General features: G+C 42.0%; 1 protein-coding gene across 5 annotated transcripts in view; it reads right to left on the reverse strand.

Annotated features, from left to right (window-relative positions):
* Positions 1 to 14,935, reverse strand: part of LOC122791042 (myomegalin-like) — a 3,200,315-nt gene that overhangs the window by 1,984,816 nt on the left and 1,200,564 nt on the right. For all 5 annotated transcript variants that reach the window (XM_044058817.1, XM_044058818.1, XM_044058820.1 and 2 more), the window contains exon 20: positions 9,026 to 9,149. In XM_044058817.1, coding sequence (XP_043914752.1) covers positions 9,026 to 9,149 — 124 coding nt within the window. The remainder of the gene's footprint in view (positions 1 to 9,025; positions 9,150 to 14,935) is intronic.

Consider the following 14,935-nt stretch of genomic DNA (forward strand, 5'->3'; position numbering starts at 1 on the left):
TGAACTTCTAAGAAATCTTAAACAGTTGGCATAGATTTAGCTTTATCTTCCATCTTTTTAAGAACTTCCTCAACCTTGTTGCCAAAAAGGCGGTCCTGATTTAAGGGAGCATCCAACAATTTAGCTTTAACATGATCAGGCAAAGATTGCTCCTTAAGCCAAGCATGCCTTCTGAGCACAGATCCAGTAACAGCAGCCCTGCAAGAGGCCTCTAATGAATCAAATCCACATTGCAAAGTATGTTTTCCAACCTGTTCAGCAGAATGCATTAAATCCTGTAATTCTTTATTTTTTACACATCATTTTCTGTTTAAGCAATCCAATAACATGTTGTTGATACTTTAACATATGAAACTGGCAGTTTAAAGCCCTAATGGCCAAGGCTGCAAAAGTGTAAACCTTCTTACCCCATCTATCCAGCGCCCTGGAGTCTCTATCAGAAGGGGTAGGATTTTTAGCAGTAGAAGCCTTAATGCCCTTGGGTCCTTGTGAAATAGTCTATGGATCCACAATAGGATGTTTAAAACGGAACTTGTGTGAATCAGGAACCCTGTAATATCGGTCAGGTTTTCTGGGAGCAGGAGGCAAAGAATCAGGGGCCAAACTAGATTCCGAAAAAGCATCAACGACAATGTCTATTATAGCTAAAGGTGTATGCTGAGGCGGGAGTAAGAAATCCCTAAGCCTCTTTTTTGAATCAGAAAAATCCTGGCTTTCCCAGTGGAAATGCTCCCTTAGAGTATGTAAAGTTTCACCAAAAGAAAAATCCTCTGAAGGGGAAGCAGAGGGAATAGAGTTTGCTGCATCAGAATCCTCATAAGTAGATAAGGGCAAATCCAGATCATCAGAAAAATCAGAATCCTGGTCAGAAGATTCATAAACCTTCAGTTCTAGGTCGCTTAGAAGAGGGAGGTTGGCCTCCCCTGATAAGACCTTCAGCCATTCTTATTTGTTTTTTAAGGTATAGAGGCCTGGGCATGCAGCCTGGGTGTTGGTCTTTTAGGCATGGTTCCAGATTTAAACCTAAATGAAGAAGGAGGTGTTGGTTTAATATGCAAGTCCGTATGCCTGAATACACCCTCAGAAGCCGGTGCCTGCACAGCGGCTCCAGACCCATCCAAGGTAGAGACATCCACAGGTTCCATAGTCGAAGCATCTTGCAGCATACCGGACTCCGAATGGGTCTCAGTACAGGCTTGCGAATCAGAAGTAGTGGGTATCAGGGTCTGGGAAAGCACTTCACTGAGTACAGTACAGCTGTGTACCTACCATAAATGTAGATGTTCGATTGTATTCACTGTTGCAGTTATTACTCTTGGGTTATTCTGCTGGCAGGCTACCCGCAGTCGGCCAGAATTCCAAAGTCTAGGTCCGACGTCGGTTGCTGTCGCCTCTTCCCTGATGTCAGTGCGCCATGGGGTATAAAAGATGCAGCCGACGCCATTTTCTTCAGTTTTTCTTGCCCCAGATGTCAGATGCCCCCAAATTGGTAGGCTGAAAAATATGCCAATAAGTATGCATGCACAAAAATAACCATTTCCTTCATCTACAAGCAAATACACCACATAGGTTGTATAGGCTAGAGACGTACAGATAAGTCCCAGCAAAGAAAAGGGATGGTGGGTAGGTAACCTGGACTGCAACAGTGAATACACTCCAACATCTACATTTATGGTAAGTACACAACTGTACTATGTTCATCGTGTTTCACTGTTGCAGTCATTACTCTTGGGTTGAATCCCAAAGCTGAGGATGGGTGGCTGGGCTAAATAGGATTAGGAGAGGCTATGAGGCCCTGCAGAACTGCAGTGGCAAAGCCTGCTCTGGATTTAGAGTAAAGAGGTAAGTGGTAGCGCTTTGTAAAAGTGTGCACTGAACTCCAAGTTGCAGCCTCTAAGATGTCTTTGGTTGGTACTCCTCTGAGGAAGGCTGCTGAAGTGGCTGCTGCTCTGGTGGAATGAGGCCTAATGCCCTTAGGCACTGATTTGCCATGTTGAGAATAGCAGAAACGAATGCAATGGCCTATCCATTCAGAAATAGTCTGTTTTGAGATAGCCTTTCCTTGTGATCCTGCAGTATATGACACTAAAAGTTGCTCAGTCTTTCTGAAAGCTTTAGTTCTGTCCAAGTAGAAGCATAACTGCCTATGTCCAAAGAATGCAGAATTTTCTCACCCTTGTTCTGTGGGTTTGGATAAAAGGTAGGCAAGTGAATGATTTGGTTGAGGGCCACACTGGACACCACCTTAGGCATAAATGTAGGGTCTGTTCTCAGAGAAACCCTGTCTGGATAAAAAATGATAAAAGGTTCCACAGCCATGAGTGCTTGTAACTCAGAGACTCGTCTTGCAGAGGTTATTGCTAGGAGCAGAGCTGTTTTCCAGGATAAGAATTTTATATCCGCTGTTGAGGCTGGCTCAAAAGGAGGCAGTGTGAGTTTTTCCAAGACATAATTGAGGTCCCATGGCGGAACTGGTGCTCTCCTTGGAGGCCTGATGTTTTTGGCCCCTCTGAGGTACTGCCTTATTAAAGGATGAGAAAAGATAGGTGGTTCCGTATTGTAATGGGCTGAAATAGCAGAGGCATGAATCTTAATTGATGAAAAAGAAAGGCCTTTGTCCAGCATCTCAGTTAGGTATTGTAAAATTTGAGGGATATTTGGTACATACGTGTCAATGCCTTGTTCCTGGTTCCAAGCACAGAATCTCTTCCATTTTTCTGCATAAGATTTTCTGGTACTGGGCCTCCTGGCCTCCAAGATAACATTCATAACAACTTTTGAAAGAGGAGTGTTCTGAATGGCTACATTATCCATCATGCTGCCAGATTTAAGGTCCTGAGTTGGCTGTGCAGGATCCAATTGTTTTGTTGGGTCAACAAGTGAGAAGTTTAAGGCAATATCCATGCTGGACCTTGAGACAAGCTCTTTAGGATTGTGTACCAGTGCTGGCGTGGCCAGTCTGGTGCAATCAGATTCATTTTTGGCTTCCCTTGTCTGACCTTTAGGAGTAGCCTGGAAAGGGGAGGCAGTGGAGGAAAGGCATATACGGTTAGATTTTTCCAGCTGAAGGATAGGGCGTCCACTCTCCATCCTTGCTTGTGATAAATCCTTGTGAGAAATTTCTGTAATTGGCAGTTTTGAGGGGAAGCAAATAGATCTATGTCTGGGCATCCCCATTTCCTTGTTATCATGCTGAAGACTTGTGGATCCAGTTTCCACTCGTGGGGATCCATGAGGTTTCTGCTTAGTTCATCTGCCAGAGTATTTGTTTTTCCTGGCAGGAATTGTGCTTGCAGGTGAATTTGATAAGTCAATGCTGTGTCCCATAAGGTCATTGCTTGTCTGCAGAGGGGGTAGGAATGTGTACCTCCCTGCTTACTTATGTACCACATGACCGTAGTATTGTCTGTCTTTATCACTAGCTGTCCTGGATGAAGTAGATCCTTGAAAGCTGTCAGGGCATTCTGAACAGCTAGCATCTCTTTTTGATTGATGTGAAGGTGCATCTGGCTTGCGGGCCAAGTGCCCTGAATACATTTTCCTGCCATATGGGCCCCCCAGGCATAATCTGATGCATCTGTTGTCAGTGTCTGTCTGGCTGTGGGTAAACTGAATGGCAGACCCTTGTTGTGGTAACAGGCCTCTGCCCACCATCGAAACTCCTGTTGCAGGCAGGGAATGAGTGTAATTACTGTCTCCAGGCTGTGGCAATGCTGAGTCCAAACACTTTTTAGATACCATTGTAGTTTCCTCATATGCAGTCTGGCATATGGAATTAGTAGAATGCAGGATGCCATGAAACCCAAGGCCTGCAGGATTTTCCTTGCAGATAACTGGGTCTTTGTTGCCAATTTTTTGAAATAAGAAGTCCGTTGTTTTTTGTTTGTCTGGCGTGCGATAAGCCATCTGGGCAGTTGTATTTAAGCTTGCACCCAGGAATATTATCTCTTGAAAGGGCACTAGTTTTGATTTATTTTCGATGACTATGTACCCTAGGCAAATTAGTAATCTTTTTACAAACGCCAGACGCTTTAGAAGAATGTCTTTGTTCTCTGCTTGAATAAGGCAGTCGTCCAAGTAGGGATATATTTGAATTCCTCTGTCTGCAAAATGCAATTACTGATGCCAGGCATTTTGTGAAGACCCTGGGCGCAGTAGAGAAGTCAAAGGGCAGTGCAAAGAATTGGTAGTGCATTGAGCCAGCTATGAATCTGATGTATCTTCTGCAAGACTGTCTGATGTCCAAAGTTACGAGCCAAGCCTTCTTGCCCAACATGGGCAGTAGCTGCTGTAGAGTCAACATCTTGAATTTTGGAACCTCCAGAAACATATTTAGTATAGACCGGTCCAGTACTGGTCTCCAGGTTTTGTCCTTTCTGGATACTAAGAAAAGTCTGGAGTAAAATCCTTGCCCCTGCTCTTGTTGTGGTACTTGTTGAATGACCCTCATGTCCATGAGGGCTGTAATTTGCTATTGTGCCTCTGCCCATTGATTGTGTGGCAGGTCTGGCATACCTTTTGACCTTGGTAGGGTGTGAAAATGGAACCTGTAGCCTTGGGACACTATGTTCAAGACCCATTTGTCTTGGGTGACCATTTGCCAATCTGATGAAAAAAGTGCTAGTTTTCCCCCTAAGGGGGCTGCCAAAAGAAAAGTGCTTGGATCTGCAGAGGAAAGTCATTGGGACTGTTTCCTGTAAGGTTGTGATTTGTCTTCTCTGCTTTTGGAGGTAGGAGCACCCCATTGTTTAGGCCTGTATGAGCCTTGGGGCTGAGATCTGCCTCTGGGATGCCTGTATCTGCCTCTTTGTGGTCTGTCTAACACTGGGAAAGGACCAATTTTTAGAAGGCCAGTTTCTGGGTGTCTGTACCTGTAAGAAATCCTTAACTGTCTGCATGGATTTTGCTTTATCCTCCATTTTTTTCAACACCTCTTCTGCTTTAGCACCAAACAAAGTATTATGCTGTAATGGGGCATCTAATAATTTTGCTTTAACATGATCAGGCAGATTCTGTTCCTTTAACCAAGCATGCCTTCTAATAACAGAACCTGTAACAGCAGCCCTGCAAGAGGCCTCCAGAGAATCATAACCACATTGCAAAGTATGCTTTCCCACTTGTTCAGCTGCATGCAATAAATCCTGCAACTCCTTGTTCTCTGAACATTTAGTATTTGTCAACATTTTCTGTTTAAGCAGTGACATTAAATATTGCTGATATTTAAGCAATTTAAGTATATGAAACTGACAATTTAAAGCCCTTACAGCCAAGGTAACAGAAGTGTAAACTTTTTCCCCAAATCTGTCCAGTCCCCTATCACAGGGGACAGGGTTTTTTGCAGTGGAAGCTTTGACCCCTTTGGGACCCTGAGATATAGTTTCTGGGTAAGCAGCAGGGTTTTTATATAGGAATTTAGGAGAATCCGGGACCCTGTAGTATCTGTCTGGCTTAGCAGGTGCAGGGAGTAAAGAGTCAGGGGACAGGCCGGACTCTGAAAATACATCATCTACAATGTCTAGAACAGGTGGAATAGCAAGGGTTCTGTGCTGAGGAAGTAGCAGAAAGTCTCCTAGCCTTTTCTTAGATTCAGAATAATCTTGTCTCTCCCAGTGGAAATGCTCCCTCATGGTATGCAGGGTTCCCCAAAAAAAATAATCCTCAGGAGGAGAGGTTGAAGGAATGGATTCTTCAGCATCAGAGTCCTCATAGGGAAGCATGGAATAATCCTGTTCAGAAGAGGAATCGGAGGAAATAGAAACCTGATCAGAAGAATCATATCCTGTCTCTTGCCTAGGCCTCTTATCAGGAGGGGGATGGGAACCCCTGATCAAAGTAATTAGGTCTTTGGCCATTTTAAGCATCTGTTTTTTAGGCATGGAAGTCTGAGTAGGAGAATGCTGTACTTGTTTCTTTGTCTTTAGAGCTGCTTTAGTCTTTGAAGTTGAAGATGGTTTAACATATAATTGTGTAGGTCTGAAGACACCCTCAGAAGCAGATGCCTGCTCAGCGGCTCCGGACCCATCTGAGGGAATGATTTCCGAGTGTCCAATACCTTGAGTATCCAGAGGCCCAGTCGGCTCCATGTGGGAGTCGGAAGCGGCCTGTGGCTCTGAGGTAGCGGGCGACAGGGGCTGCGAAAGCGCCTCACTGAGAACCGGCGACTGGCCTAAAGGAGGCCTTGTCGTCGGTTTTGGACCTCGGATGCCTATCCTTTTCCTTGCGTTTTTTGTAAACTCCGGTTGTCGGCTGTTCCGACGGCATTATATAATTAAATCTTCAGCCAAAGTAATGGCATGCAAAATCGAACCGAAGCTTAATAGTGCGTTGGTTAAATCTAGCACAAAACCGACAGCTAGCAACGTTGTGATCAGGGCCTAGGCAAGGAATACAGTAAGAGTGAAAATCCTTATGCGGTATTTGCTTCCCACAAGAAATACAATTATTAACTTTTTCTGACATCGGTCTGGAGCAAGAAAAAAGTTTCCCCAATGGGGTACTTAGCTTTAATGAAGACTTCGGTTCTGAAATTCGGATTTGAAAATCTCAGGAGTCGGCTGACCGGCACTTGCAAACATCTTTTGCTTCGGGCACCGCGCGGCAAGAAAGACTGAAGAAAGTGGCGTCGGCTGCATCTTTTATACCCCTGGCGCACTGACGTCAGGGAAGAGGTGACAGCAACTGACGCCAGACCTAGACTTTGGAATTCTGGCTGACTGCAGGTAGCCTACCAGCAGGATAACTCAAGAGTAATGACTGCAACAGTGAAACACGAACATCGGCGAACTGGCGACTGGCTTAGGAGAAGCGTCGTGGGCAGTTTTGGACCTCGGCGGCCTGTCTCTGTCTTTATCTTTGCATTTTTTTGGAATCTCGGTAGTCGGATGGTTAACAGACATTTCTGGATAATTAAACAGAGAACCGAAATATTTAGAGGTAAAAATATACCGATGGATAGTGCGCTGATTAAATAAAGCGCAAAACCGACAGCAAGGTATGTCATGGTCAGGGCCTAGCCAAGGAATACAGTACGAATGAAAATCTTTATGAGGTATTTGCTTTCCACAAGTAATGCAATTATTAGCTATTACTGACATTGGTAAGGAGCAAGAATAAGTTTGCCCAGTGGGCTACTTAGCTTTAGCTGAAGACTTTGGTTCTGAAACTCAAAAATGAAAATATCAGAAGTCGGCTGACCAGCACTTGCGAACTGCTTCTGCTTTGGGCACTGCACGGCAAGAAAGACTAATGTAATGGCATTGGCTGCATATGTTTTACACCTCTGACTTCATGGAAGAAGGGACAGCAACCGACGCAGGACCCAAGACTTTGTTAATCAGGCCGACTGAGGGCTACTGCAAGCAGATAACCCAAATGTAATGACTGCAACAGTGAAACACGAAGAACATCATGATGCACTCCAGCTCTACTTATGTTACTAGGGTGCTATGAATTAGAGGTCAACACCTTTAACCATGTAAAACAAGGGGGAGAGAATTCTTCCTCCCCCTCATCATCATGTTTATATAGTTTTATGAAGTGGAATGGTCACTACTGAAACATATAAAATACTTCCAACATAATTTACAGTCTCCTCAAAGGTTATGTTTTCTGGGTATGAACTATAACATTCTAATAAGATAATCAGGGCCTGATCCTAAAGGACAACATATGCTTCATATAAAAATGTTATTTCTTTGGTTCTGATATATAGTCTGCTCAGAAATTAATTGCCCTTGTACTAACACACTAATATTTTGCAAACTACTTGTGGATGAAACTGGGGGTGACCAAGTTACGAAGTGAAGGGTGCCTACACTGGTGATATGACACTGTCAGTCAAGTCCCTGCACCCCCTCAGGTATCTTAATAATGATGCATTCAGAATATAGAGGTTCAATTTGAAGTTCTTGTATTTGCAATATAATTTTCTGATGCTCTGTTGCAAGCACCAACACTGGTGCAGGATGTTTTAAAGGCACTCTGCAATGATGTTAGTTAATGGATTTATCAGTTCCTGTTGTAGGGGTTTGTAATGGGAATTAATGCCTCTAAAGAGGAGGGTTTTTTTCTTTTTAATTACTCTGTGCCTGCCTGGCTCCTCAAAAGCATTTGCTATACATGTTTACTTATTTCCTTTTTCTCCATGTTCTCTACTGAGAAAGAAACCCTAATTATGGAAGAACCCTCTTGTAATTTCTGCAAGTTTTTTTTTTTTTTTTGTCAATAAGAAAAGAAAACACTTCCTTAACCATCAGCTTTATTAATCTTCAAATAAATCTCATGCGCGTCTGTGAAGATCAAACCCTAAATAAAACAAACCTTGAGAATGAAATCTTTAAGGGCAAATGGGCTACACACATCTATTTACCAGCTTTGAAGGGGATTACATATCCTGCTAATGAAAGTATCTCTGGGAATATGTACTCAAAATTTGAGATTGTGAAATAATCAGATATTGAAACTCAAGTGAATACCAGCAAAATAATTCATTAAAAAAAAGCAGAAAAGGGAGTAACCGTTTCTCAGTAAGAATTGCAGAGGAACCTCTTGCCTTAAAATATCAATACCCTTGACAATGTTAAAATAGTGCTGGCCTACACAGTAAAGAACAGTTATAAAAAGACAGGCGAGTACAACAAAAATGTTATGATTTATGGAGCAAATAACTGCTGACGATATAATACCAGTTTTAGGAAGATCAATGTTTTCAAATCATGACAATAAAACCAGCAACTTTTTTGAAGAGTTTCATTTAAAAACAACATTAATTAAAGCACTGTAAAACTTGTATATGTATACAGGGTACCCTCACACAATGTGACACAGCTTTGCTGCTCTTAAGTCGCTTCTACACAAAATGAAGCTCTGTCATGCCAAATACAGAACTGTTTTGAAGTAAATCTTATGAACACATATGTGTGTCTATGCATTAACACCTGCATACAGACCAACATACATACAGGGAAGTATATACACTGCATAAGTTTCCATATTTCCAAAGAACTTCCAGAAAGAGATCACTTACCTTCTGCTTCATCACCAGGGAACTCTTGTAATATTTTAATGGTCTGTTTGAGTTCCAGGGGATGGGAATCCTCTTGCATTCTCTTGACAATTAGTTCCCCTTCTTGTCGTCTGTCAATGAGTTTCTTAAAGAAAAAAGATCAAGGAAACAAATATAAACTGTCCCTTAACCTCCACAAATGAGCATTGTCATGTTTCTGGATGAAGTACAAAAATGTTAAGGTCCACAGCTTGTTGAAGTAACTCAAAGCATCTAAGCAACCTGTAGATAATGAAGTAGGTAAACATAAAGCTCGATTCATGTTCATATGACCCTGAAGTTGCTAAATAAAACAGTTCTGCACAGAAAAATCAAAATCTGCACATTTCAGCAAACATACCCAAGCTTTCATTAACTAAAAATATTTCTGTGAAATACCAGACAAGCACACAAACTAATCAGAGATGGGATTCAGAGATCACTCTCTTTTGATCACCAAGCACAGTATGCTAAGGACATCACCCACAGTACAAATATAAGATTCGGAAACAGAACTGCATGTCGGTAAGCTTTCAGTGTACCAGTGAATGCAATAAAAGGCACAAAGAGCAACATTGTATGCAGTCTATTTCAGAGAAGCACTGAGCACTTTCTGCAAAATGATGATGTTCTGTAGGTATTAACGATGTTTGAGGTATTTAAAAAATGAAAGTACACCTGCATAAGTATTGCTTATAACAGTAGATGTTTGTAGAACACTCTGCCTTGCTGACATATGAGTAAGCAGTGCCCCGCTACCCTTCCTCTGGCAGTCTGTCAAAGTTTGTCCCCCCGCCTGTCTGTGGGTGTGATGAACCAATCACCTGGCAGTACAGGGACTGCCTTACAGAACCACTGACTTTTACTCTTTCTCCACTTGGTCAGACAGAGGTCTTCCCACCTGGATATCAGCACATTTGTGGTATAAAAGGGATATCCATCTATGCCATAGTTAGTGCTTTTTGTCCCAGACAGTTCCTGGGGACTGGGTTGAGACCACAGAATGAGCTTTTCATGTGGATTTGGATCTTAAGAACGGCAGCCTAAAACCACAATGGCCAGTCACTAAATGATCCTTAGGAGGGAGGGGCACCTTGCAGGGATAAAATAAAACACAAGAGAATGGATACTCACCACAACCCCAGGTCACCAACAAGTAAAAAGACTCCCTAACTAACTTGTAGCAAGATCTACAATCTTATTTCAGTCACCTAAGTGGAATACTATTAAAAATCTCACATTATATACATCCAAAACCAAATCTATGTTTTTAGGTACTGAACAAAAAGAAAATAAATCCAGATCCAAATCGAACAATTTACAATCACAATAAACATCCATTAGAACAAGTCACCTCTTTCTAGTATTTTGGTCGCTGGTGACCCCCCTCCCTCACCTTCCACCTGCATCTTGGTAATACATATAAAAAATTAACCCCCTACTTTTCAGGGCATAAAAAATCCATTTTCTTTCACACTTCACCAGATCTGCACTAGGGAGAGGAATCTTACTTTCTCAACTCTAATTCAGCCTACCTTTTACATCATCATTCTCTACTAAGAACTCCACCACTATTCAAATACTATAAAAAATATTTTATTTTTTTGCACTCTCCCTGAGGGAGTCTGAGAATCTAGACTTGAAATCCTCTGGAACAGGCTGGCTACAAAGCATATCTGTGAATGACAGACCCAGTAACTGCTACCCTAGTAGTAGTAGCCACAGCATCATAACTGCACTTAATGCTGTGTCTGGCTATTTGAGTGACCTGGGAAAGTAGATTCAACATTTGTTGCTTTGATTATACAGTGTGAGGGTTCACCATAACCTTGTTCAAGGACTGAAGTACAGACATCAGATATTTAATTTGAGTCTGATATTTAATTGCTTTAAAAGCAAGAGTAGAAGAGGTGCATACCTTCTTTCCCCACCTAGTCATAGCCCTACTATCCTTGTCTGTAGGCAGTGAACATTACCACTGGGCAGGAGCTTAGAGGGCTTATCTGAAGTGAGAGACTAGTCTTTTAGGAGCTGTTGGTTGAGAGTCATACACTGAAGAGGTGGAATGGAAGTTGTCCTAGAATTCCTCAAGCACAGGAAGGAGTGGCAAAGGGGCAGAAGTACCCTTTTTCAAGAGACTGTAGTACCTCTTTTGTACATCAGAAATGTGAGTCGATCGTCATTCAAAATGTTTCATCATATTCTGGATAGAAAAGAAAGGAAGCTTCCTCAATAGTGGAATGAGGAAACAGGGTGTCCTCTTCATCTGAAGAGATTTGTCCAGGAGAGTGTAATTAAAAGTAGTAGTCTAAAACAGTGGTTGGAACCATATTCCTCTTCTTCAGATGTCATACTGGGTTTCAAGGTGCAGCCTGTGGTTGTGGAGACCAAAGGAGGGATGTTTCAAAGCCATTACTACTTTAAACAAACCCCAAGAGAAATCTATGAACACCTTCTCTCTAACTGCTGAGGCAGAGGCTATACTTTTAGGCTTTTTTTTTCTTTTTTGAATTAATGTCCATCTGGATGAGATGCAGAGGTTCAGAACCCTGCTTTACCTCTATTAATGTACCTGGGATCTCTTCCCTAACAAATATTTGAGGGATGCTGTGAGGGCCCTCAGAAATTAGGAGTTGCAGTTCACACACATCTGCAATCTACAAGCATCAGAAGGGATAATGGCCTCCAAATGGGTATCTGTAGTGGGCAACTGAGAGGTTCTGGAAACTCAGCGAGTACATTGGGACTCCAAAACAATAGACTGTGTATCTGTTCTGGGCCTCTTAAGCTTCTTCTTTGGCAGATGAGGGATGTTTGCAGTTGCGGATTTCATCACCTTGATCTGGGCCAGGCATTTAAGATGCTGAGTTTCTAGAAAGGTATTGAGAGAGGAAATCCACAACCCATGGGGTATGGGAACAAACAGTTGACAAATGGAGCAAAATTTGTGATTATGTTCCGGGCCTAGAAAGAAGAGGCATTTTAGTGTGCAAGCCCTTGTATGGAATCTGCCCACCACACACGTTCTTACTCCTCCTAGCTGACCTCTAACAAATTTGAGCCGAACTAGTGTAAGCAAAAAAGGCAAAGGAAGGATCCACAGTGGGGCATTTATCTGAGAAAATGATAGAGTGAAGCAACAATACCAACGACCTGCATTCTGGGTGGTGGTGAGAGTCTGAGGTACATAATCACAGGTCCATCTATACACCCATAAGCTTAAGAGCTGAGGTCATACAATCAGACATATGACCTTGGGAATGTAAACCTTTGGCACTTAAGCCAAACATCAAACTCATATGTTAGGAATACTGCAACACTGATTTCAGTCAGGAGATTACATAAGATACCCTCCAGTCATATCACTTAAGTTACTTTAACTCTTCTCCACTTTAACCCAGCCACCAAGATTCTTTGCTCCTTTTCACATCTCTGATTTATTTCACTCCAACTTCAGAAATGTTTTGAAACTTCTGCACATACAACACGGTACTGTTTTATTGTCACTTATGTACCATCGTACTATTGTCTATTTTGTATGTCTCATGAGTTTTTTTTTAAGCTAGCGTGAGACTGAAATTAGTCAGAATTGATCAGTGCTCTAACTCAGTAAACAAATTCAAATAGATAGATTTTATTGCTGCAGTCCTCACTTTTGGGACACTTGGGACCCTGAAATAGCCAGGTAGAAGCCCTTGGTGCCAAACCCGTAGTGGATCAGATGGAACAGACTAGTGTGTCCCAAGTTCACCCCAGAGGTAATCAAGCTCCTCACTCTTTGGACTAACAGATAAAAGATTGAGGGACAGCTTGGTAGGAAAATGACAGAAGGTGCCCAGGGAAATAGGGAACTACCACAACCCATATGGCAAAGAACAACTAATCAACACTGGGGCAACTGGTCAGACCAGGGGGACAAAAGAGGGTAGCTGGACTACAAAAGTGAATCTTCTTGAACACTTGCACTTATCTTACGTTCCTAACAAAATTGTACAATGTTCATCCCAGTATCCACTTTTAGAGTCTTCACTTTTGAGAAGCTTCCCAAAGCATAGAGAGTAAAGGAGATATCAGTAGCAAGGAGATAATGCCACGCAGAATTGCAAAATGAAAATTCCATCCAGGCCCTGGAAGTTGCTCCTAAACTGTAGTCTTTAGAGAAAGTATGGACCAAAGTCTAGACAGCTGCTTTCAGAAATGAAGACTGCAGTGGCTACAGCGGCTGTAATGGAGTGGGCTCTTACATACCCTGGAATAGCTTTACCATAGGCTGAACAGAATAAATCTAGCAAGCTATTTGGAAAGGGGTTACTGGGTCACCATCTTTTCCTTTTGCATACAAGATAAATAACCGATTTGACTTTCTGAATTATTTTGTTCTGCGCAAAAAAAAAAAATCTCAGCTGTCTGTGCACGTTTAAGAAATTAAGGGTCCTTTCTCATCTGTCCTGTGGCTTTTGGGAAGAAAACTGGTAAATTAATGGATTGGTTAAGGGACAGCTCAGAAACCATCTTGACATGAAGGAAGGGTAAGTACAAAGTGATACCTTTTCCTGGTGACAAACTAAGAATTCTTCAGAAATTGAGGGTTATAGCTCACAAATTTCTCCAAGCAGTAGTAGTAAGTCACCAAAAAAAAGTTCCTTCCAGGCTAGAAATTGGATGGCAGTTCAAAGAGCTGATCCAAAATCTGCTAGGGGTTAGGTTTTTCCAATACATATTTGAAATCCCATGGTTGTGCAATCTCCTTTCTAGGTGGTCTAAGATTGAGCACTCCTTTTAGGAATTGCTTAACAGACGAACTAGAGTAAACACATGGGTGAAATAGCATTACCATTAGACAGTTTATATGCAGATTATTACAATCAAAAATTCATATTTAAAAATTCCCTCCAGTTTCAATGAGGGCAAGACAGACTAGACCATGAAGAAATTGAGGCTGCTCATTGAATTGTCTAGGTTTATCCTGAATGTAGAAAGTGTGTTTACTCTGCATGACATGTAGTGGAATTTTTCATCTGAGGAGATAGAGATGCCAGGATATAAATGTATCATGCCATGTCTTATCTGTTGATGAAGGTTTAGCTCCTTTAACCTAGTATTTCAGGTACCATTTGTTCTGCTATGGAACAGGAGGTCAAAGAGGACTAGATCTTTCATAACTCAAAAGATTAGACAGGCCTCCAAGGAAGAGTCTATAAGAGGCTGAATGCAGACATACAGCTGCCTCTGATCAGTCCACTACAGAGCCAAAAAGGGCAGGGGGTGGGACGACTGAAGAGAAATGAAAAGCAACAACTCAGATGAACGTTATGGTAAGTATATAACTTCTTTACCTAAAGTTGTTGTTTTCATTTGATATTCTACCTGTGGGAGAGAGTCTCTAGCTACAATAACCTTGGAAGGATGTTCCAGAGCACAGCTGAGCCAAAAGATGCCCTGCTCCTAGAAAGAAAATCCAGTTTATAATGGGAAATACATGTATGGGAAGAGGACCGGGTAGCAGCAGAGCAGATATCAATACGGACCCTGGACCAAAAGGCCGCAGAAGTAGATACTGATCTGGTAGAGACAAACCTTTGGAACGATAGGCCAAAGAAATACACTCAGAAATCCAATGAGCAACAGTAAGCTTTGAAACAGGCTTCCCCAAGTGAGGCTTAGAGAAAGACACAAAAAGCTCAGACTTTTGCAAACTTTTGGTTCTATGCAAACAGAAATGCAGCTGCCTGTGAACATCATGTAATTTGTATTCTCGTTTGTTCTAGTAATTCAGGAAAAAAACTGGTAAATGAATAACCTGGTTAATGTTTGCTTCAGAAGCCACCTTCGGTAAGAAGAATGGGTTAGTCCAAAGAGACGCACTGTCTTTATGAAAGATCAAATAAGGGT

The sequence above is a fragment of the Protopterus annectens genome, chromosome 16.part0, assembly GCF_019279795.1.
Source record: "Protopterus annectens isolate FY-2018-M chromosome 16.part0, PAN1.0, whole genome shotgun sequence".
Classification (NCBI taxonomy): domain Eukaryota; kingdom Metazoa; phylum Chordata; order Ceratodontiformes; family Protopteridae; genus Protopterus; species Protopterus annectens.